Below are 26,447 nucleotides of genomic sequence, written 5' to 3' on the forward strand. Positions count from 1 at the left end.
AGTTGGGGATGCTCTGTAAATGATACCCCAATAGACTACTGGAACAGCATGTATTGATAAGACAAGATTTGGGGAAGAAAAATCTAATGGCCAAAGAAGTACCAACTATCTGAGTTATCAGAAGAATAGGAAGTCCCAAGCCCTAACATAATCAGAACATAAGAGTGATTGTTTCTGTGTTTTCTCTCTGCTACAGAAAAATTTTAGCTGTTTGGTGAGGAATGTATTCCCCACAGCAAACCTCTCATGGTATATAGATGGAGAGCTTCTTCAGGACCAAAAAGAAGGTGAGAAAATGAATGAATGAAAATGTTTGTAGAAGACAGATGGGCTACAGTAAGCGCCAATGCCATTGGCTAAATTGCGTTTGGCATTGAAGGAGCATTCCCATTCCAAGAAAAACATTGAATTGCCTGCCAGATGCTATTCAGTACCTCAGCTTACTCCTTCAAGGAGGGAGGAAACATTTCCCAGAACTGAAGAAGCAGGATTGAATTAATCAAACCACAGGCAAATATGCTAATTTGCTTTTTGTTTGTTTGTTTGTTAAATTGTAAGTAAAGAGAAAACTGCTTTGTGGACCTACAGGATTTCCTCAGGGTGATGATAGTCAATTAAATAAGTTGAAAGAATGCTCTCATTATTTATAATTCAATTAACTGTGATTGTTTTAAGCAAAGAAAACTATTATTTCTTAGGAAGGCTGAAGATAGGTAAAGGACCCCACAGTCACAAAGAGAAGGACACAAGGTCCCAGTTACTCCTGAGACAAAGAACATTTCCATCAAAGGGAGTAAAAGACACTGAGCAGGAATGTACACTGAAGACAAATCCAGCTGATGAGAAAGGAAGGCATGTTTTCCATGAGTGGCGCGACATAATGCACTATATAAGAAGCATCTTGTTTTGGCTGCTTCAAAGCGTACCTCTTCTCTCTGTGATTACAGTTTTTGCCCTTCTACTAAGTCATTTTTTCTCACAATGTCTACTGCATTTTACCAGCAACAATCCCTATCACTGACATTAACATATATAATGATATTATTATGTATATATACATAATAATATCATTATATAATTATATTGTGCCATAATATAGTAGATTATAATATATAATTGTATGCGTGTATATATATACATATGCATATATACATGCTATATATATATAGTATGTATATATATATATAAACATATTACATGTTTATATATATATATATAAACTTTAGGAGAAAAAAGACCAGGCACCATGGTAAAATTAGTAGAGTATTCTATAATAATCAGGAAGACCTAGAATCCAAATTCAAACTCTCAGGCACTTACTAGCTATATAACCCTGGGCAAATCACTTAACCTTTCTAGGCTTCAGTTTTCTCATTTGTAAGAATGAGAGATTTCACTTAACCTCTAAGATCCTTTTTTTTCTTTTTATCTATAATTCTATAAATGATTATGAATGTTTCTCAAAGCATTCCTCTATCACTACTATTTGTATAGTCAACATTCATAAAATAAAAACAAAAATTCAACCATAGCAATAAGTTTCCCAAGATTCTACAATGAAAAAAGATGTTTTCATGGCTTATAGTGGCTTTGAGCTGTTAACCTCTGTGTGTGTGTGTGTGTGTGTGTGTGTGTGTGTGTGTGTGTGTGTGTGAGAGAGAGAGAGAGAGAGAGAGAGAGAGAGAGAGAGAGAGAGAGAATGAGAGAGAGAGAGAGAGAGAGAGAGAGAATGAGAGAGAGAGAGAGAGAGAGAATGAGAGAGAGAGAGAGAGAGAGAGAGAGAGAGAGAGGCCCTTTGGCAGTCTGATAAAGGCTATATATACATCACATCTCAGAATAATGTTTTTAAAAGCATAAAATAAATTTACAAAGCTACAAAATAATCTAATTATGTAAGGCTACAAAATAAACTAATTACATAAAAAATACAGTCTTCTATCTATATAAATATATTGAAATTTCCCGTCCCCATGAAATCTCTCCCTGGACTTCTTAGGGATTCTGTGGTCCTCAGGCTAAGAACCAATGCTTGAAGGATATCTTATGAATGAAAATCGTCCCAATTTGCTCTGCTCTGCCTTCAGCTTTGGGGTCTGCAGTTGCAGCTAAAAAACCACAGGCATACATCTCTATTGCCTGCCAACTTTAGTTCCAGATGAAATGTGCTGAAGGTATATGAAAAGAAACTCTGGGACTTTCATGGGCAAACTGGCTTCAGGTGCCCTCTGTCTGAAGGTGTCAGGGAGTGATGGCCTGGGCTGAAAGCTGACTCTCCCACTCATCTATTTGCAGCTGACAGCTTTAGGCTTCACCACCTCTGGTACCTCTCCTTAATGACATCAAGCAAAATCCCCACCCTTGAGGTGGTTTTGGCTTTACAACGTGCACAACACATGATTGTAGCTAACCAAGTTCCTTGTTCTCTTCTAGGCATAGACATGACCACTGAAAAGAGAAACAGGGATGAAGGCTTTTATGAACTGACATCTATGTTGAGGGTGCTGAAGCCTAACCAGTCAATTGTACCCAATAATTTGACAGTTTGGTGCATGACTCTATTTCCGGTCCCTGGAAATGAAGTGTGGAACATTTCATCCAGAAAAATAACTTTTTCCTTTGGTGAGTTACCTACCTAACAAGAGCAATAAGATTCTTCCCTCATCCAAAATCTGTCTCCCTGGGGCTGGCTGTCAGATTTTACATGATGCTTAGAATAGGTTATCATGCATAATTCATTTTTATAAAATTCAATTTGACATCAACACAAATATTTACTGGCAAGTGTAATCCTGTGAAGAATTCTCCCAAACTGGAGGGTTTCCATACAGAAAGGACTATAATACTTGCAGCTGGACCCTATGGAGCAATCCGTGAGGTTTCCATGACTCTCTATTGGCCCACACTCCAGAATAGCCCTGGTGATCTGTCTCTGCTCTCTCCTTCTCTGTCTGTATGTCTGCCTGTCTGTCTCTTTCCTTCTCTCCTCACCTCATCCTCATCATTTACTAGATGGCTTTTTGGGATACTTTGATTCCATCAGAACTCCTGGCTAGATGATCTATCTCTAGGGTCCCTTCTTGCTCTCAATCTATGGCATTGTGACTTACAGAGCATGGAAATCTCTTCTTAAATGTCAAATATGCACATACATATGTATTGTCTAATAAATGCAGTTTGTAGAGAACATAGATAGATATGATCTGAGATCTCACTTGCCTGTAGGTAGAGGAAAAGAACTAAGGAGTGTCTAAACCACCAGCTGAGGGAAAAGAAACAGGGCAAAGCCCTAGGAGCTAAGAATGAAGGATGCTCTTTTCTCCAATCTCCAGGGGGAACATTGGGCTAGAATTAGGTCTATTTTAGCCCTTCAAACATCTCTGTCCTAGTCATATGAGTGATTTTAAAGGAAAGTTACTTCCTTGGTTACTCTAAAGGGAAAACAAAATCCTTAGTTTACTTTTGCCAACTTAGTTCTTTCTTGTTACAAGCTGATCACACAGAAGATTTTATGTATACATGTAACAAATAGTGAGGAAGTCTATCCAAACAAAACAGCAACTAGAAATATACATTCAACAAATTAGAATATACCAAAAAAAAAATGAATCCTCAGTCCTGAAGCTCATTGGTTTGAGTCTCTCTCCTTACTGATGTTCCATGTTTAAGAATGAACGAGCTCTTCACATAGGAGTTAGTTAATATCTCAGCTCAAACTAAGAAATAGAACTTAATCTCACTCAGGGGCCCATTCTAGCAGCTTTTGTGAAGCAACCTGGAAATCTGGAACAAGTTGAGAAGCCAGCTTCCCCTACAGAAATCCTACTTGCCTTTCCATGTCTTTTCTCAAATTTGGATCCAATTCCTCCCCAAGATACTTTGAAATCTGCTCAGCAAGGCTCTTCAGTGGGGGTCCCATTATCTATGGAGAAATACTTAGACAGGACAGAAAAATCTCTATGAGAAGAGTTTATAGATCGCCAATTGTTTTTCTCACATCACCTTTTTCCTTCTAAGTAATCCTAACCACATGGCCTCAGGATTCTCTCTTCCAGTCAGTCACACCTCCTTTCAAATGTGCAGAAGCACAGAAAATCTAAGACTTGGTTGGAAGCCTGGTTCAGTGAGATATCCCCAGAATGGATACGGTTGGCTGACACAGTGTCCTAGGGCTAATTAGGTTTCCATTAACATTGAATCAGTATCTGTTTCAGCATTAAAGCAGTATATGCCTTCTTCATATTGGCAATTCTATAAAGGGGGTCTAATGCTTCCTCTAAAGGGGATATCAACATTGCCTCCATTTAATCAACATTGCCTCCATCACTTTTTAAACCTGGCTCCTTCCTAGCTAGGGTCTCTCTTTATAGAGAGTAATGATTCTCCTATGCCTACTTCAGAATCTTTATCACAAGCAATATAGTTTTCTTTTTCAGCATTCTGTTAATCAGACTCTATTAATTCATGTTTTAATTCATCTACAAAGCAGTAATAATTTAAATTCATCATGATGGCCTTGAAAGACTGGAATTTTTTAAATTCTTTCCAAATTTTCCCCCAAGTAAGATCACTTCTGGTGCAATTTTATTATCCAATATAACTTACTGTATTCTTATTTTTGACAACTGGAGTTATTGCACATATGGTAAATATCACCACTAACCAAAGTATTTGACTAATCAGAATGACTCATTCCTCAACTTTGCCAAGTAAGACTTGACCATATTTAGGATAAGAATTGGCCTCTCTACAAATACAGAGATAGGTAAACCTACACATACTGTAGTTTACAGTATGGAAATTCAAAATAAAAAATGTTTATTACTATCGAAGTGGGGGGTTTTGTCGTTTTTGTTGTGCTTTTGGATTCTGCAAATGAATATATTTTCCACTAATCCAAAGGGTCAAACTTAAATCAAAAGTGTCAAATACATGCTTCATGGGTTACATGTGGCCCACAAAACTTTCAAATGCCAGGAAATAAATTTAAACTTCAAAACTTAACAAAATAAATAAAATGCATTGAAACATAGTTAACATTACATTTTAAAATCTAAGTCAATATATAGCCTGTAGGAATCCTTTTGTATGGATTAGTGGCCCTGGTTTCTATTTGAACATAGCACATGACCTATGAAATTTAATTTGCTCTTCACAGCAACTCTGAGTGAGAGGCGCAATTATTATAACTATTGTAGAAAAAAGAAACTGAGGCTTGGAGATGTGTTTTGCTTAATGTGAATAAATTTTTGTGATGCAGAATTCAAGCCCATGTCTTTTAGAATTTGACTAGTACTCTTCCCATCATACACATTGTTCCACACAACTCTGCCATTACTTAGTATTATAATAATTATCATAATAAATGAACAATAATAATTACATATTTTGTCATATATAAATGCTAGCTATTAATAATAGTTACTTTTATTATTATAGCTAATACATTATTCCAGTATTCATGTAGCACTTTAAAGTGTGCAAAGCCTTTCATAAACATCATTTGCCTTTTATCCTCACAACAACCCTGAAAAGTAGTTGCTCTTATTGTCCTTATTTTACATGTGGGGAAACTGAGGCATGTGGAGATTAAGTGATTTATACAAGATACTATATGCAAGATATGTCTGAAACTAGATTTTCTCTCATGTTTTCCTGACTCTAGGTCCAATACTCTAGTAGCTGGGGTCCAAAATTCATCAATTAGTGGCCAAACTTCTGGAGATGTACCTCTCTTCTGAATTTAGCTAGGTTTCATCCTGAAATAAGAGAGAACTCCAGCCTATATTACAAAATGCTCATTTCTCACCTATCTAAGACTTCTTTGGAACTTCTCTGACTTCTCCATACCCCAAAGAATTGGGATATTCTCATTACCCTTCAAGATCTCATTTCTGCCTTGGTACTCTACTTCATCAATTTCTTCTGACTCTCTGATTGGCCAGTAGGGCCATGAACTCCAAACTTCCATTTAAGGAGAGAACTCTGCTCAGAAATCTCTTCATTTCTTATCTATCTATATTCCTTTCCCCCACTAGGTACCTTCTCCTCCCCTCCTCTTCCTCTTTTCAACAACATATAAAAGTTTTGTCTTCCCCCATTAGATTGTAAACTTCTTGAAGATAGAAACTTTCTCCTTTAGTATTTGTATCCCTAATTCCCAGTAGAATGCCCAGTACATAATAGATATTTAATAAATATTTATTGATTGATTAACTATTCCAGCTTGACTTTTATTTTACTTAGCCTCACCTAAGAGTTATCATCTTGGCACTCTGATGGAGTGGAAGTGTAGTGACTGATATCAAATGTAAAGTTAACTAAATTAAAAAGATAATTTTTAAAATGTGAACAGTTAAAAGCTTCACTTGTGCTAGATATTTACTGTCATTAAAGATAGGTTTATAATCAACCATACTAATTTAATAAATGCCTATTTTTCATCTGTGGGTAAGATACTTCTCATCCTACAAAGCACAAGTACTAATGAAGTCAAAATAATCCTTTCTGTTATCCTAAGAACCCACTATCTCCTTTCTGCTCCATGATCAAAACCTTGCCATTGTCACTGGCAGCTGGGTGGTAAACTGTAGTCAGTGAGGCCTGAATTCAAATCCATCTTCAAATATTTGCTAATTCTGTGACTCTGGGCAAGTTACTTAACCTTTGTATATCTGTTTCTTCAACTATAAGATGAGGATAATAATAGCATCTATTTTTCAAGGTTGCTATCAGCATTAACTATCAAAGGGAATCATATCTTAAGCAATTAGCACCTGGCATAGAGGAGGTACTTAATAGAAATTTATTTCCTTCCTTTCTTTGGCTCTATCCAATTATCTCATGAATTCCAGTCACTAGGTATAGAAGAGATTGAGTGAATGGGAGTAATGGCTGGAAAAAAAATAGAGCCAAAATCCCTAACTTTCTACTGTTAAATCTTTAATATCATCTTTGTATAAACAACCCATTACTAGAAGGCATCTCTACTTTAATTACCCAGGAAATTCACTGACCTAAGAAGTTGGTGAATATGTAGGTAACCCAAGTCTTCCTTAATTATCTGTGCAAGTTTAGATGAGCTACTCCAATTCTATGGGATGAAACGTCCTCCATTGTAAAGAGAGGCAGTATTGTAGGTAGCATGATGCAGTGGAAAGAATGCTGGATTAGGAGTCAGATGATTAGAATTTGGCTTCCAGCTCTGACACCTAATATCTACTCAGTCATTTTAGTCCTGTCCAACTCTTCATGACACCATTTGGGATTGTCTTCAGAAAATGCTATTTCCTTTTTGCTATTTCCTTCTCCAGCTCTTTTTATTCATGAGGAAACTGAGGCAAAAAAGGTTAAGTGACTTGACTACTAAGTATCTAAGTCCAAATTTGAATTAAGGAAGATGAATCTCCCTGACTACAGGTCCAGTACTCTATCCACTTTGCCACCTCACTCATTGTCCCTCCTGTGTAACACTAGAAATATCAATTAGCCTTTCTGAAACTTATTTTCCTCATATATAAAATGAGAGTATTGGACCATATTATCTGTAAGGTTCCTTCTAGCTCTAAATCTATGACATTAGAAATAGATAATTTCAAGTCCTTCCCAACTCTAGAAATCCATCATCTGAATAAGTGAAGAGTATTCATTAATCATTTGATCTTTGCCAAGTATTATACTAAACATGGTAGTAATGGCACCTACTTCACAAAGTTTCCATAAAGACAAAATGAGTTAACATATATAAAGGGCTTTGTAAACCTTAATGTGCTATATATGTCTTGGTTATTATTTTCATCATCATCCACAGTGGAATCTTTTCCAAATATTACTCAGATCCATAACATACTTACATGGCTTAATAAGTTTCATCCTAGAAAATGCCAGGAGAGTGCTTGGTAGTCCCTTCATAGTCACTTATGTACATACATAGTCATGCTTTGAAATGTTTTAAGAAGGAATCTCTTCCCAAAAAAGTCTCTCTCACCCATCTGAAAAAAACCTACCAACTCTCCTAGTTAATTGCATTTTAGGTCTATTGTTAAGCCTTGGTTCTCTGTATGGTAGAAAAAGTATTAGATTTATAATCGATCTTGGAGTAAAAAGACCTGGAGTTTCCATCCTAGCTCTGCCACTCACTTAAGTGTAGGATTTTGGACAAGTCCCTATATTTGTCTAAGCCTCACTTTCTTCACCTATAAAATGGAATGTCTATAATATCTATCTCCCCCCAAAATAAAATGAAACAAAACTCCCAAAAATTTTTGTATGAAGTTTAAAGCAGCATGTAAATGTGAGAAGTTGTTTGAGTTCTGGCTTTCTAACATTAAGCAAATCATTTCACATTACTTTCTCTTAGATTTCCAACTAAGTGAAGGACATTCAATGATATAAATTAAAAGTATACTAAAAATAGAAGAAAATTTTTAAAAAATGATACAAAACATTGCAGAAAACTGTTTTCTCAAGTGAAGAATAGTGGAATCTGACCTCAGATACTTCTTGGTTCTTTGATCCTGGGCAAGTCACTTAACCCCACTTGTTAAGTCCTTACTGCTCCTCAGTCTTAGAATTAATCCTTAAAAAAAAAGAATAATGGAACTATGATATTTAGATCCCAGCATCATACTCCTTGAGATACTCTCAAAAGAAGTAGGAATGGCAAGAGACAGATGACAGACAGAGAAATAGAGAAAGACAAACAACAATAGAGAGGGGCCGGGACAGAGTGCATTAATTTTTTATTTATTTAATTAATTTGGAATATTTTTCCATGGTTACATGATTCATATTCCTTTCCTTCCCTCCCCCCTCCTGTAGCTAACAAGCAATTCCACTGGGGTTTACATGTATCATTGATCAAAATCTTTTTCCACATTATAAATATTTGCAAAAGAGTGATTACTTAGAGTCTACATCCCCAATCATATCCCCACTGAACCATGTGATTAAGGAAAGGTGTTTCTTCTGTTTTTCTAATTCCACAGTTCTTTCTCTGGATGTGAATAGCGTTCTTTCTCATAAGTGCCTCAGAATTGTCCTAGATTATTGCATTACTGCTAGTAGAGAAGTCTGTTACGTTCGATTGTGCAACAGTTTTTCAGTCTCTGTGTACAATGTTCTCCTGGTTCTGCCCCTTTCACTCTGCATCAATTCCTGGAGATCATTCCAGTACAAATGGTTTTCTTCTAGTTCATTATTCCTTTTGGCACGATAATATTCCATCACCACCAAATACCACAATTTGTTCAGCCATTCTCCAATCAAAGGACAGCCCCTCGTTTTCCAATTTTTTGCTGCCACAAAGAGCACAGCTATAAATATTTTTGTACATGTCTTTTTTCTTATTATCTCTTTGGGGGTACAAACCCAGTAGTAGTATGGCTGGATCAAAGGGCAGGCAGTCATTTAAAGCCCTTTAGGCATAATATTGCCTTCCAGAATGCTAGGATCAACTCACAACTCCACCAGAAGTGAATTAGTGTCCCAATTTTACCACATCCCCTCCAACATTTATTAATTTCCTTTGCTGTCATATTAGCCAATCTGCTATCAGATTTGTTTGGATTTGTATTTCGCTAATTCTAAGATATTTAGAAAACTTTTTCATGTGCTTCTTGATAGTTTTTTTTTTCATTGCTGTCTCTGATACCTATTGTTTTTTAAAAATTGTATTTAATTAGTCAACTTAGAATATTTTTCCTTGGTTACAAGAGTCATTTTCTTTTGTTCCACTTCCCCAACCCGCTCCCATAGCCGACACACAGTTCCACTAGGTTTTACATGTGTCCTTGATCAAAACTTTTTTTCATATTTTTGATGTTTGTACTAGAGTGATCATTTAGTCTACATCCCCAAGCATATCCCCATCAACCCATGTGATCAAGCAATTGTTTTTCTTCTGTGTTTCTGCTCCCACAGTTCTTCCTTTGGATGTGGACAATGTTCTTTCTCATAAATCCCTCTGAATTGTTCTGGATCATTGCATTGCTACTAATAGAGAAGTTCATTACATTCAATTTTACCCCAATGTATCAATCTCTATGTATAATGTTCTCCTGGTTCTGCTCCTTTCACTCAGTATCAATTCCTGTAGGTTGTTCCACTTCACATGGAACTCCTCCAGTTCATCATTCCTTTGAGCACAATAGTATTCCGTCACCAACATATACCACAATTTGTTCAGTCATTCCCCAATCAGAGGGCATCCCCTAATTTTCCAATTTTTGCCACCCCAAAGACAGCAATGAATATTCTTGTACATCTTTTTCCTTATTATTTATTTGGGGTACAAACCCAGCAATGCTATGGCTGGATCAAAGGGCAGACAGTCTTTTATCGCCCTTTGGGCATAGTTCCAAATTGCCCTCCAGAATGGTTGGATCAATTCACAACTCCACCGGCAGTGCATTAATGTCCCAATTTTGCCACATCCCCTCCAGCATTCATTACTTTCCTTTGCTGTCATGTTAGCCAATCAGCTAGGTGTGAGGTGATACCTCAGAGTTGTTTTGATTTGCATCTCTCTGATTATAAGAGATTTAGAACACTTTTTCATGTGCTTATTAATAGTTTTGTTTTCTTTATCTGAAAATTGCCTATTCATGTCCATTGCCCATATATCAATTGGAGAATGCCTTGATTTTTTGTATAATTAATTTATCTCTTAATAAATTTGAGTAATTAGACCTTTGTCAGAGGTTTTTGTTATGAAGATTGTTTCCCAGTTTGTTATTTCCCTTCTCATCTTGGTTACATTGGTTTTGTTTGTACTAAAACTTTTTAATTTGATGTAATCAAAATTATTCATTTTATATTTTGTGACTCTAAGTCTTGCTTGGTTTTAAAATATTTCCCTTCCCAAAGGTCTGACATGCATACTGTTCTGTGTTCACATAATTTACTTATAGTTTCCTTCTTTATGTTCAAGTCATTCACCTATTCTGAGTTTATCTTGGTGTAGGGTGTGAGGTGTTGATCCAAGCCTAATCTCTCCCACACTGTCTTCCAATTTCCCCAGCAGTTTTTTATCAAATACTGGATATGTGTCCCAAATGCTGGGATCTTTGGGCATGTCATAGACTGTCTTGCTGAGGTCACTTACTCCAAGTCCATTCCATTAGTCCTCCTTTCTGTCTCTTCGCCAGTACCATATTGTTTTGATGACCACTGCTTTATAGTATAATTTGAAATCTGGTACTGCTAGGCCACCTTCCTTCATATTTTTTTTCATTATTTCCCTGAATATCCTTGATCTTTTTTCTTTCAAATGAACTTTGTTATGTTTTTTTCTAATTCAATAAAAAAGTTTCTTGGTTGCTCGATGGGTATGGCACTCAACAAGTAAATAAGTTTGGGTTGAATTATTATTTTTATAATGTTAGTTTGTCCTACCCATGAGCAATTAATGTTTTTCCAGTTATTTATACCTAGTTTTAATTGTGTGGAAAGTATTTTGTAGTTGTGTTCATATAGTTCCTGTGTTTATCTTGGCAAATAGATTCCTAAGTATTTTATATTGTTTAGGGTAGTTTTAAATGGAATTTCTCTTTCTAATTCTCGCTGCTGAGATGTGTGGGAACTATATGGAAATGCTGATGACTTATGTGGGTTTATTTTGTATTCTGCAACTTTGCTAAAGTTGTTGATTATTTCCACTAGCTTTTTAATTGATTCTCTATGATTCTTTAAGCAGATCCTCATATCATCCACAAAGAGTGATAGCTTGATCTCCTCATTGCTCATTTTAATACCTTCAATTTCTTTTTGTTCTCTAATTGCTACTGTTAGTGTTTTTAGTACAATGTTAAATAATAGAGGTGATAATGGGCATCCTTATTTCATTCCTGATCTTATTAGGAATGCTTCTAATTTATTCCCATTGCAGATGATGTTTGCTGATGGTTTTAGATGTATACTGTTTATTAATTTTAGAAAAGGCGCTCCTATTATTATGCTTTCTAGTGTTTTCAATAGGAATGGGTGTTGTATTTTATCAAAGGCTTTTTCTGCATCTATTGAGATAATCATATGATTTTTATTGGTTTGCTTATTGATGTGGTCAATTATGTGGATGGTTTTCCTCATATTGAACCATCCTTGCATTCCTGGTATAAATCCCACCTGCTCATAATGAATATCCTTCGTGATAACTTGATGGAGTCTTTTTGCTAGTATTCTATTTAGGATTTTTACATCAATGTTCATTGAGGAAATCTGTCTATAATGTTCTTTCTCTGTTTTTGACCTGCCTGGCTTTGGAATCAATACCATATTTGTGTCTTGGTGTTGGGAAGTTGTTCCTGGGCACTGTTTGCCATCACTATGGTGGTTTTTCCTTCCCTTTGAAATCAGAAATCTGAGTGAGGAGGGCAGTATAGCTCTCTGTATGTAGCTAAGGAACTAGGTTTTTGCCTGAGGCCACCTCTTGAGTCTCTGCAGCTTCTATTGTTTGCTGCCTTTCTCTGTACTATCTCCCTGCAGGCACCCAAGGTCTGAGCTCTTCAACCTACTGGGGTCTCATCTCTAACTGCTCTCAGGGGTAAGTCTTTGGTGGTCATAGTCAGCTGCCAGGACCTAGAGGTGCCCCTCACTCACTCACTGATTTTAGTGCACTGGCTCTGACTCTGGCTTCGTAGGTGGGGTGGGGGAGGGTTGATCAGCTCACATTTTGGTGGAAGTTATTTCACCTCCTTATAGTGTGGAAATGCCTAAATCCCATATACCTTCAATGCTGTGCCCTACTGTAGAGCCCCTTTATTCATATAAATTTGGGGGTTTGGGGCCTTTTGAAGTAGTATATATTGGTAGGTGGTGAGGAGAGGAAAAGTCCTAGGTCTACACTGCCACTATGTTTATCCAGAAGTACCTATTGCTTCTTGGTAGTTTTGATTTCTTTATCTGAAAATTGCCTATTCATTTCCCTTGCCCATTTAATAATTGGGTAATGGCTTGATTTTTTGTGCAATTGATTTAGCTCCTTATAAATCTGAGTAATTAGACCTTTGTTAGAGGTTTTTGTTATAAAGATTTTTTCCCCAATTTGTTGCTTCCCTTCTTATTTTGGTTGCATTGGTTTTATCTGTAGAAAACCTTTTTTTAATTTAATGTAATCAAATTTTACATTCTGTAACATTTTCTAACTCTTGCTTGGTCTTAAATTCTTTTCTTTCCCATAGATCTGACAGGTACAGAGTGCATTTATTAAAAATGTACTCTATGTGCCAGACTCTGGGCAAAATATTGGAGAATATAAAAATATCTTTATATATGTATACATATGTATACTTATACCAAGAAAATAAATATAATTATAAGCAAAAGTAATAGTCCTTGCCTCCAAGGAGCTTACATTCTAATAGGTAGAAAGAAGAGCTGGAAAGCAGGTGATGGAGTGAGGGGGAAAGCACATGCCTAAGAAGAAAGCTGCTGGTTAGTAGATGGAGAAGCAAGAAGAAATTTTTATAGAGAGAGTGACATATATATGTATATTTGCTGTTCTTATTGTAGGCTATGTGAATACTCCAACAGATTCATCCAATTTCACAGAATCTACCTTCTCTGCCTTTACATCTTCCCTCAGTAGCACAGGCACAGCAGCAGGTAAGAAGACTTCTACATCTGTTTTCTCTAAAAGAAAGAGCTACTATTTATTATTTAACCATATTAAAATATGCTATTATCAATATTATATATAAAAATGTATTATTATATATATACATAAATAGATGTTGATATAATACTGCACCAGGTCCAAATCCAAGTAGGTGTATGTAAAGCATTTTAAATTACTAACAGTGTGGGAGATGGGTTTTTAGTGGTTCTTCTACACTCATTTTTTTTAGTAAGACCACAGACCAGTTTTTATACTACATTAGAATGGGCTTGAAAGGCTGAGTAGCCAATAGCACCAAATGAGGAGAACACATTTAATAATTATACCAAAGCATAGATATCAAATTAAGAGGTGAAGGACATCAGTAAATAGCAATGCAAATATCTATAAGCATATATACATTCTTACTTTGTTTTTAAAAAACTAACAAAAAAACTGGATTGTAGCAGTAACAATGTTAGCATTTTAATACTGCAAGGATATATCTTTTTTTCCCTTCATAACTAGGGATTATGGTGAAAAATATTGGATTTGGAGTCAAGCAGACCTGGGTCTAATTAGGAATGCCCCCTCCCACATTTGGCACTGATTCCATGTTCTATGCCAAAGCCATTTTTAAAGTATACAGGATTACGATCCTGCTTAAACCTCACATTCTGACGAAATCCCCTCCCCTCACAGTATGAGTTTCTTGCATCCAGGGGGACCAACTTCTGTCTATTATTACAGAATATGGAGGGATGGGGAGGAGGTGGAGGTGGAAATGTGGGGGTGTCTACATACTTTGGGGGTTCTTTTGACTGATTGCTACTCCACATAACTTCTGAAGTACTCATGTCTTATATATTCTCAGACTCAGGACTCTGCTTTCACTTGAGCTGTGAGGCCAAATAAAGCAGCTGCGTTTTCCTATGTCAACTTATTTCCTATTTCAACTATCTCAAAGTGCAGAAGCCCTTTCAAGGGCCCAATCCCACTCCTCATAAATACCTAACCTCTGATCTTTTCCATTTCCAACATGGACTGGTTGATCCCTTCTTAGGCATCCTGGTGGCACCCATTGCTCCCCAGGAGCTTACCACATTGGTGCCAACCTTCATGAGGACCTCAGATCAGCTTAGTCTACTGCAACTCAGAAACCCCCAAGTTTAAGCTATCTAGCAACCTCACCCTCCCCAGGAGTGGGAACTACAGGAGAATGTCACCAATTAACATTACAAAGCATTTTTTATACATTATCTCATTTGATATTATGAATGTTACTGTTCAGTTCTTACAGTCCTGTCTGACTCTTTGTGACTCCATTTGGGGTTTTCTTTGGAAAGATACTGGAGTGGTTTACCATTTCTTTCTCCAAATCATTTTATAGATTAGGAAACTGAAGTTGAGTAAGTGACTTGTCCAAGGTCACACTGCTAATAACCGTTTGAGGCTGGATTTGAATTCAGGTTCTCCTGACTCTAAGCACCCAAACTCTTTCCATTGTACTACCTAGTTGCCCTTTCCTATGAATGAGTTATAATAATTCATATTGTGACAAGGAAATCACTTTAAAAGACTGATATATATTAATTTAAGGTTGCCAAGGAATTCAGCTATGTAATTCCTAAATGAAAACTCAAGTCAGCAGTCAACCTTTTATAAAGTTTTAATTAAAAACAGGATGAAGAAAGGTATTAGAGATAGAGAGAGAGAGGGAGAGAGAAAGGGGAGAGAAGGGAATAGGGCTTAAATACCCCTTCTGTTTAGGCTGAACCAAAAGGCCCAAGCCCTTAGATAGCTGGGGCAAAGAAAGGAGATCAGTCCCTATTACTCACGTGACCAAAATGGAGAAACAGTGTCAGGGGCCTCGACCTCCAGCTTCCTTCAGAGCAAGCTTCTCAGAGCACCTCTCCAACCACTCAGAGCCAAAACTCTCCAACCCCCTCAGTCCTCAGACCCCGCTATCTTTAAGGAAACCATCCAAGTTCCCTCCCCTCAGTTCTCACATCTACCAATCACTGTCCATGTCTTCCCTGTGCCAATGGTGGCTCTAGCTTAACCCAGGACCGCCCAGAGGTCTGTGGCTTTGCACATGTCTGTTGAAGGTTATATTCTCAATAATTAAATCTTGATCCTTTGCTACAGCCCTTCCTAAATCCTGTTACCCTGAGTAGGGTAGAGATTGGAATAATTAAATTTTGATCTATGCTGCAGCCCTTCCTAAATCCTGTTAGGACTAAGTAGGGTGGAGATTGTAATTTCCAAGACCTGGTTCTGTCATTCCAAGTATCTCGATTGTATCAATTCTAAAATCAATCATGACTCAGAGAAATTCCTGTTCTATGCTTAAGCATAGGTCAAAGCCCTTTCCATTGTTCAGCAAAAGGTTTCTGTCTTAAAGTAATCTTAAGAAGGGAGGAGGAGGAACCTCCCTTGCCAATGGGGTTCATATTCCAATGCTGAAAATTCCAACATTCATAAGTCTAAGAAATTTTAAGGTTTACAATATATGTAAATCATTAGAGTTCACAAAGCACTTTTTAAAAACATCTCTGTGAGCTGAATAATGAAAATCTTATTACCCTTATTTTGACAGATGAGTAAATTGAGACTTAGGAAAGTTAAATAATTTCCCCAGAACTAGTAATTGGCAGAGCTACAACTTAGACCAAAGACTTCCCATTTAAAGTCCAATGATTTGTTTCCATAGCATCACAAATACTCTTTCTACACTATAATAGAAATATAAGTACTCTACTTGTTGTTTCCATTGCAGGTTACACGAATACTTCAACACATCCATCCAATATCACAGCATCTGATGTCTCTGTCGCTACACCTTCTCTCAGCAGCACAGACACAACAGGTAAGGAAGCTTCTTGCATATTATTTTTCTTTAAAAGAAAGCTCTTAATTATTATTTAACTGAAATGGGAGCAGTTTATAGAATATTAGAGGACTACACTGAAGTTTCCTCAATTGGGGGCAAATAAACATAACAAAGCCATTGTTTTTAAATTTCAAATTTATAGTCATGAAATAATGCATAAGAGCTAGCTTGGAAACTAAGAAAACCTGGGCTGAAGTGCCACCTCTGATGCAAACTGGCAATGTGATGTTACTCAAGTCACTTAACTTCTCACTGTTCTAGGCAACTCCCTAAGTCAGTTGGTCAATAAGTATCTAAATGCCTACTGTGTGCCAATGTAGTATCAGGCACCTAATAAGTGACTACTTCATAGGCTTAATACCCCTTAAATGCTAAAGATGCAAAGAGAGACAAAAGAGTGCCCCCTGCTCTCAAGGAGCTCATATTCGAAATCTTTAAGTTGCAGGAAATGTGCTGATCTGGTTAGAAGGAGTTTTCTCACTGGGAGTTCCCCATGCCAATAACATCACAGGTCCAGGCCCTATCCCAAATTTATATAGCACATTAAGTCTTACAGAGCATTTCCTAATTTATTCTGTCCTGTCCTCCTTCACAAAGATTTTGTGAATTATTTGGGAGTGTTGCTCTTGCTTTTAGCCATTTGACCAAACTGAGATGATTTGTTCATTTGGGGGGCAATCATATTAAAGAAAACTGAATTCACTAAACATTGTAGCCTTAGAAAGTTATTCTAACTTCCAAAGAGGTGTCTGTGGTACTCAGGGAGGATTAGCACTTCTGGTGTGAGGTCTTGCCAAGCCCTTTTCAGGGCTGCTCATCCACCTCTGGGGTGCTTTCACCCACTCTCACCTGTGGTTTCAAGAAGCTACCAGACCCTGGTAAAAGCATCTCAGTAGCCAGACTAAGCCAGTTTGAATGTAACCGATAGACCTCCAACTCATCAGTGGGGTAGGGAGATGTCTCCCCCATGCCTGTGAAGATTTCCCAAGGCAGAATGGGCAGATGAGAATAAGGTATTCCAACGAGCATGATGGAGGCTAAAGCAGGAACTATGGAGTGCTTAGAGCTTAGTCAGACATCAATGAAGTCAAGGCCATCCACTGCTTCCTGAGTCATCACCCATTCTGCCTTTTACCTTTCCACTGGACTTCAAGGCTTGAAAGAGAAAGTGAGTCTGACAACTTTGAGTGACTCTGCCTCACTTAAATCCAGTTCATGCACAAGTCAAAACATCACTGTGTGGTGTCATTGATCTTCTTCAATAGTTAAAAAAAATCAACAACTTCCAAACTACCTCATTTAACACTAAAAAACAATGTAGTCACTGAGAAAAACTCAATAAATATTTAGTATGATCTTGAAATTATCATTATCTTTAAGCAGCTCACTTGGGCACTGTGGTTTAATGAAAAGAGAGTTGGATTCATAGAACTCTAAAGTCATTTCCTGCCACAAACCCTATGATCCTAGATACCATGTCTTTTAGGCAACTCCAAAGAGAGTATTCTTTTTCCACTGAGATAGGAAGGCACTTATTGGAAATAAGGCTCCTGTGGATTGCTCCTATATGAATTCCTTCTCCTTGCCCACTTCAGTGTATTTGTGATCTTGTAATATAGATGAACCTTTCATTGACACTAATTACAACCTCCTTGCCTTCTTATTCTCTGTGATATTGGCCCATGGTATTCACTAAATTTTCCTTAGAGTCCTTCCTCTAGCAACCTAGCTCTCATTTTTGAATGCCAACTCTGGGATCGTATGTAAGTCACTTTACTTATCTGGACCTCAGTTTCTTCCTATGTAGAATGAGGTGAGTAGATATGATGACTTCCGAATTCTCTTCAAGCTTTAAATCCTGTGGATATGGGGATCTCTTTTTAATGTGAAAAAATGTCTGCTGAATCTTACTTGATGGTAGTTGCAATATTTACTGAGAAAAATAAGATATGAGGATTAAAAGTTACTAGGAAAGAAATAATACTTAGTGAATGAGAGTGTACAGGATGTTTAGGGAGGACTAGTATCTCTGGTGTCAAGGCTTGCTGAGCCCTCTTCAGGGCTTCTCATCTACCTTTGGTGTCTTCTTTTCACCCAACTCTCACCTGTGCTTCCAAGAAGCACAACAGCATGCACAACAGCTACACTCTAGTAAAACCTTTTCAGCCAAAGTGCTAAACCAGGTTGAGGGTTATTGACAAGCCTCAAACCCATGGTAAGTTGGGGGTACCTACTCCAAGCATGTGAAGACTTCCTCTAGTGAAATGGGCAAAGAACAATTTGTTCCAAGGGCTATGAAAGTGGCCAAAGCCACTGGGGAGAGCTTAGAGCTTGGTCAGACATTGAAGATGCTGAGACCACCCACTGCATACTGGGCCATTACCAGTCACCCTGACTTTTGTGGGGCTTTCTGTCTTGCTTTCAATTCATGGCTGACCTCTTTTTTTCCATCAATTACCTCCTAGATGAGATATTTTATACCACTTTTGTCACACAAGTCAATGTTGGCAAAATCTGATCTATTGTTACATCAATAGCAGTAGTGGATGCTACACAGATTATGGCACCTTGTTATTCATAAGCAAAATATTATGGTAGAATATTGGGATTTAAAGGACTTTTTTCATAAGAGATCAATTTAGAATGGGTAAGAGTACTGCATATCTTCCTAAATGACTGTTCTCTTCTTACTCTTCAGTTTGAGGACCATTTTTAATACACATACAGCACTTGTCCAAGGTGTGTTATCTGTCAGATTAACTCAATGGACCATCCATCTAACCACATGCAATAGTCTAGATAATAGGTATTTTTTATCCAGAAAAAAAACATACACATTTACTATTATCTATTGGTAGACCAAGTTGTTTTTTTTTTTCTTCAGGAGATTGTGGATCTTCCTGGAGGTGTTTTGTGGTAATCTGAAGCTTGATACAGTTAGCACAATATCATCTAAAGATCCTATTAATCCTCCATGACAGCAGAGAACAGCTCTTGAGAACAAAATTTTCCATTTTTAATATTTCATTGGATGGTGACAATCAGATTAAACAAAGTTATCACCATGGTTACATCCATTAGGCACTCTTATTTGGTATTATCATTCACATGCAAGATAACCTGTTAGAAGAGTAGCTGGGCCAAACCAAGTTCAAATAAAAGAAATATTTAGTAAAGATAACATAATTTTTAAAGTATCAACGATGAATTTTCAAGATAACAAAAGAAGAGAGATTCCAAACGCTTAAAGAAAAAGGATGGGTGGGACTATTGTGATTAAAATAAGTAATAGAGAAGCCAATAATTATGGATCCACATGGCTTTTTTCCCACAAAAAAAAAATCCTTATGACAATGATCTATGAATGAATCAAGGGTACTATTATTTATTCAGTAAATCCTATTCAAATTGACCTAGTCTAAATTAATTTTGACAATATTCCTATTCAGGCAGTATGATTACACTTTCACCAAGGGCCTCTTGGAAGGAGTTAAGTCTGAATAAGCAGTGCAAAGGTAACAGATACTTTTAAGCATTTGTCCTTAGTACAATTGAATTATAAAGCTTATCAAAATTCTCTTTTTGCTTCTTTTATAATCAGGAAAAAACTAATGTGTTTAAGACAAAACAGAAAAGTTAGTTTTATTCCTAATTTAATTAAACCTATTAATTTGAGGAAAACAATGAGCAGTGATGTCAGAACTAAGTCACCAGAGTCAATCTTTTTGTCCTTTTTTCCTTTGTCTTAGTGACAATCTCATTATTATATGCTGGCTAGTTCAGAAATATCTGTCAACACATCCATTTAGTTTTTAACTTTGTCCTACTCTGATTACTTAGATTTAATCTGAGACTTGTTTTTTTCCTGATGACTCTGTCTAGGCAATATCTCAAAGAATGGCAAGATTCCCTCCTACCTTCTGCCTCCTTTCTATCTCTGTAACATTTATTAAGTGACAAAATAATGTACATAGTGCTCTGCTAGACACAGCCAACCATATGGTCTCTGGCCTCATAACTTTACACTCTAGTTGGGGAGATGGAACACACAGACAACAATACACAGGACAAAAACAAGTGATATCAGAAGACAGTATATGATCAGTGCCAAATGAGAGGTTCAGACTGTAAGCTCAGAGGAAAAAACAAAAAATTCATTGAGAGGGGAATGGTCAATAAAGCCTGAATGTGAAGTTAACAATAGACAAACAACCAACATAAGTAATGACACAAGGTGGAGTACACGTGAGAAGTGCTTTTCTTGGTCATGGAAGCCTTAATACAGAGGTCTGATCTCATCTTTGAAAACTAGATAGGATTTGGACAAGTGGAAAGAGTCAACAGGGCTATCTAAGGCACAAGAATAATATTTGAGGGATGGGAGAGAAGGAAAATGGTGAATTTGCTAGTCTCTTCAAAGCAGAGAAGCTCATGTGGGGAGAAATGTGGGATTAAGTGGGGAAGATGAGATTCAGATGTGAGGCAAAGAGTTTGGATTCTATACATATACGTAATGAAAACCATTCAAAGTGCTTTAGGCCCTCTGGTCCAGAAGAGGGGAGGATACATTCAGAACCAAAGCTCATGTAAGAATAAGAGTTACCAACAAAAAGTAAATGCAAAGGAAATAAATGGAGAAAATGGCATGTGGGGATTAATAAGCAGAAAAGCATCATACAGATACAAAGAGAAAGTAAATAGCACTTAATGCAATAAAGGACTATGAATTAACCTCTTGTGTCTGAGTCTTCTAAATGCCTCTGAAGTGAGCATTTACTGAGCACTGGCCAGTCAATAGTCAGGTGACAAAGATTTATTAAAAGCCTGTCATGTGCCAAGCATGGTACTAAGTGTTGGATTAGGGACCAAGCACTGTACAAGGTGCTATAATATATTAAAAGTACACTGCCATTGTCTTCAAAGCACTCATAATCCCACTGTGGGTTTGGAATCCACTGTGGTGCTCTCTCTCTCTCTGTCTCTCTCTCTCTGTATCTCTCTCTCTCTGTCTCTCTGTCTCTCTGTCTCTCTCTCTGTCTCTTTGTCTCTCTGTCTCTGTCTCTGTCTATCTCTGTCTCTGTCTCTCTCTGTCTCTGACTCTGTCTCTCTGACTCTCTCTCTGTCTCTCTCTCTCTCTGTATCTCTCTCTCTGTCTCTCTGTCTCTCTGTCTCTCTCTCTGTCTCTTTGTCTCTCTGTCTCTGTCTCTCTCTGTCTCTGTCTCTGTCTCTCTCTGTCTCTGTCTCTCTGTCTCTCTGTCTCTCTCTCTGTCTCTCTCTGTCTCTGTCTCTCTCTGTCTCTCTCTCTGTCTCTCTGTCTCTTTGTCTCTCTATCTCTCTCTGTCTCTGTCTCTCTCTCTGTCTCTCTCTCTCTCTGTCTCTGTCTCTCTCTGTCTCTGTCTCTCTCTGTCTCTCTCTCTCTCTCTCTCTCTCTCTATCCATCTATCTATCTCTGTCTCTCTCTCTCTCTTCAAATCTGAATTCAGATACTTCCTAGTTATGTGACCCTGGGCAAGTCTCACTGAACCCCTATCACCTAGCCCTTATTGTTCTTCTGCCTTGGAACCAATACTTGATATCAATTCTAAGAGAGAAGGTAAGGGTTTTATTTTTAAACAGATAAAGTTACTGAATATATGGGAGTGGGTCCTGGTAGGGCAAACCACTAATTCATTTGAATATCATTTAATCTCCAAAGGCTTCAGTTTGCTCATCTATGAAATGCAAGAGTTGTATGCAACGGGTTAGATGGTCTTTAAGGTCCCTTCCACCTCTTAATTCAATGGTTTTAAGTCTTGCTCCTTGATCTCCTCTAAAAGAGAAGTTGGTATATCATTGCACCTTCTTAAATTTTTGGAAGAGCTTCATAATAACAAGATGTCTTCTCTAGCAGAGTCCTACCACTTTGAACCCAAGGACATCGTTATTGGAGGAAAACTCCAAAACAACATTTCTTCAATTTTAGAAGTTAAACCCTATTGTCAAGATCCCAAGAAGACACAAAAACTTCTTCAGTATTACTTGTATGGTCAAAACCTACATTAATTCAGTGGCTAATTATATAGATATAGAAATTAACCTTCTAGCTTACCCCCAGAGTTGCTATAGGAATTTTAAAACCCTGTATTTAACCCTGCAGTCTAAAGTGTCATTATTGAATCAAAAAGCAAATAAGCTCCATCCTTGAAAGTTCTTTGAGCAAAAGGCCACAGCATAGAAAACGCCACAGTCAATCATTGCCTTCAAAGGCCCCTGCTTCTCTTCTGGGATCAGAGGACCAATGTACTATAATTTAGACACATCTATGTCAAGGCACAACTATCTAGCCTTTGTTTGCTCTCCCTCTGGGGAAGGATTTGTCAAAATGCAGAAAGCAATGGAAATAGAGCTTTTAAAGGGATGGGGAAACATTAAAATTCCTACATGCTATGAAAACCACACAGGGTACCTGGCTGAAGTAAAAGATATATGTCTTTATGGAGTCCTAGACTATATTCCCAATTCTATTCTAATAATTATAGTTTTCATTATCATCATCATCATTTATCATAAGGAAATAGTATAGTGGATGAAGTGCTAGACTAATAATAGTCGGGAACATCTGGGTTCAAATCCTTCCTATATTTATTATTAATATATTACTAGATGTTTACTAGCTATAGGAACCTGGATATGTCATTTAACCTCTTTTGGACTCATCTATAAAATGGGTATAATAGTAACACCCACTTAATAGGGTTGCCATGAGAACAAAATGTCACAATGCACATAAAATTACTTCACAAATCTTGAAGTGCTATATAAATATGAACTATTAATACTAATAATTATTATAACGAAAGGTAGAGGATATAGTTATGCTCTTGAGAAGATTAGAAACTGATTAGGTAGATAAAAGTATAATTTAAAAAATTTAAAATAGTTGTAATAGTAATAATAATAGCTTACATTTATATTGCACTTTCAATGGATAGAGTCACAGGCAGGAAGCTCATGCTCAGTTCGAAACTGGCCTCATTCATTTACTAGCTATAGAATCCTGGGCGAATCACTTCACTCTGTTGCCTCAGTTTCCTCATCTGTAAAATGAGCTCAAGAAGGAAATGGCAAACCCCATTAATATCTTTACCAAGAAAACTTCCCAAAATGGGATTATGAAGAGCCAGATATGACTAAACAACATCCTGCATTTTATAGTGAAGTATGCTTTCACAAATACTTTTCCATTTCATCCCCAGAACTTGGGAGGTAGTTAGGATATTATATTATTGTTTAAAAATAAAAAAAAAACAACGCCATGTGGGGGCAGCTAGGTGGGTCAGTACATAGAGGGCCAGGCCTAGAGATGGAAAGTCCTGGGATCAAATCTGGTCTCAGACACTTATTAGTTTTTCTGTCTATGTCCAGACTCCATGTCTGGCCCAAATTCTTCCAATGTTCTAGCCAGGTCCTCATGTGGCTGGCCCCACCCTACATGTTTCTCTTCTTGCTCTCACTTCCCTGTCCCACCACACCCCCAAATTCTTAGATACCAAATCAGCCCCCTCCCTCTGTGGGCATTCAGGCCCCCTTCCTGTTTCCCTCTCTATGTCAGTGGCAAATAAATATTACTTAAAAATTGCTTTACATAGAGCTCTGCAGACTAGTTCACTTAAGTAAATCAAGAATTATCTTTATGTGGTGCCAATAATTTTTATCTTTCCTTTAATTTCTGTATATTGCATAGCTAAACTCAATGACTGGTATATCACGAATATTTGTTGATTAATCATTTATGAAATGTTTCCTTTTGTATAAGACCTCTCTCTAAAGATGGGGACACACAGCTATTCTATTTTTCAAATTAATTTGTAACGTCTATAACACTACGCTTAAAGCCCTGTACTATTTACTATTGGTTTTCCCTAGAAGAGTTCTAAAAATTCTTCCTCAACTACACACATTGTCCTCTTCAACCATTTAGGAAATATATCTATCCCATTTCATAAAATCAAGCTAGAATGGGACCTCAGAGATCAAGCAGTTCACTCGCATCCTTTTACAGATGAAGAAAATGAGGTCTGAAGTGTGGCAGAACTTCAAATCCAAATTCCTCTGGCTCTGAATCCCACATTCCTTCCCCTGAACTACATTAGATAGCTTCTCACATTTGAATGTAGAGCATGGAGCAGAAATTAAGCATTCACACTGCATAGCTCCTTTCCATGGAGGCTGAAGGTCAGCATCAATCTTAGGACAATTGGGATTGATGAGGCTCCTTCTACAGTGTTTTTAAAAAGAAGGTGTATTTTTTGAAGTACTGTACCCCAGTTAATGTCACTGGTGTCTTAATGGCTTTCTGTGCCCCAGAAAGACCCAATAAAGTGGAATAGCACATTTGTCAAGAAACCTGAGCAAGTTAGAGATACTATAGAAATACATAGTGAATGGTCATGTTACAATGTCCCCATTGAAAGAAATAAGGTGACATTTGCTTTCAATTTTACTTAGAAATACAATGAAGCCTTGCTTCATTTGTAATCAGCTAAATAGGACATTCAATGGAGTTAATGGTACTTTTTCCAATGTCAAAAGTTTAGACTAAACATAAGAGAATCTGACACTCCTCAAATGATCCTATAGTCAAAAGGCAGTGAAACTAGAAGGAAAGTCTGTGATTGGTACTTCTGAAGTACTCATGTCTTATATATTCTCAGACTCAGGACTCTGCTTTCACTTGAGCTGTGAGGCCAAATAAAGCAGCTGGGTTTTCCTATGTCAACTTGTTTCCTATTTCAACTATCTCAAAGTGCAGAAGCCCTTTCAAGGGCTCAATCCCACTCCTCATAAATACCTAACCTCTGATCTATTCCATTTCCAAAATGGACTGGTTGATCCCTTCTTAGGCATCCTGGTGGCACCCATTGCTCCCCAGGAGCTTACCACTTTGGTGCCAACCTTCATGAGGACCTCTGATCAGCTTAGTCTACTGCAACTCAGAAACCCCCGAGTTTAAGCTATCTAGCAACCTCACCCTCCCCAGGAGTGGGAACTACAGGAGAATGTCACCAATTAACATTACAAAGCATTTTTTATACATTATCTCATTTGATATTATGAATGTTACTGTTCAGTTCTTACAGTCCTGTCTGACTCTTTGTGACTCCATTTGGGTTTTTCTTTGGAAAGATACTGGAGTGGTTTACCATTTCTTTCTCCAAATCATTTTATAGATTAGGAAACTGAACTTGAGTAAGTGACTTGTCTAAGGTCACACTGCTAATAACCATTTGAGGCTAGATTTGAATTCAAGTTCTCCTGACTCTAAGCACCCAAACTCTTTCCATTGTACTACCTAGTTGCCCTTTCCTATGAATGAGTTATAATTCATACATGTAAATCATTAGAGTTCACAAAGCACTTTTTGAAAACATCCCTGTGAGCTGAATAGTGAAAATCTTATTACCCTTATTTTGACAGATGAGTAAATTGAGACTTAGGAAAGTTAAATAATTTCCCCAGAACTAGTAATTGGCAGAACTACGATTTAGACCTAAAACTTCCCATTTAAAGTTCAATGATTGGTTTCCACAGCACCACAAATACTCTTTCTACACTATAATAGAAATATAAGTACTCTACTTGTTGTTTCCATTGCAGGTTACACAAATACTTCAACACATCCATCCAATATCACAGCATCTGATGTCTCTGTCGCTACACCTTCTCTCAGCAGCACAGACACAACAGGTAAGGAAGCTTCTTGCATATTATTTTTCTTTAAAAGAAAGCTCTTAATTATTATTTAACTGAAATGGGAGCAGTTTATAGGATATTAGAGGACTACACTGAAGTTTCCTCAATTGGGGGCAAATAAACACAACAAAGCCATTGTTTTTAAATTTCAAATTTATAGTCATGAAATAATGCATGAGCTAGCTTTGAAACTAAGAAAACCTGGGCTGAAGTGCCACCTCTGATGCAAAC

General features: G+C 37.2%; 1 protein-coding gene across 1 annotated transcript in view; it reads left to right on the plus strand.

The window, feature by feature from the left end:
- The window catches only part of CD96 (CD96 molecule), a 178,752-nt gene that overhangs the window by 60,355 nt on the left and 91,950 nt on the right, over positions 1-26,447 (plus strand). The window contains exons 6-10 of the mRNA XM_056826082.1: positions 197-287; positions 2,431-2,619; positions 13,507-13,599; positions 16,371-16,475; positions 26,121-26,210. Of these exons, the coding sequence (XP_056682060.1) occupies positions 197-287; positions 2,431-2,619; positions 13,507-13,599; positions 16,371-16,475; positions 26,121-26,210 (568 nt within the window). The remainder of the gene's footprint in view (positions 1-196; positions 288-2,430; positions 2,620-13,506; positions 13,600-16,370; positions 16,476-26,120; positions 26,211-26,447) is intronic.

This window comes from Monodelphis domestica, chromosome 4 (genome assembly GCF_027887165.1).
Source record: "Monodelphis domestica isolate mMonDom1 chromosome 4, mMonDom1.pri, whole genome shotgun sequence".
Taxonomy (NCBI): Eukaryota; Metazoa; Chordata; class Mammalia; order Didelphimorphia; family Didelphidae; genus Monodelphis; species Monodelphis domestica.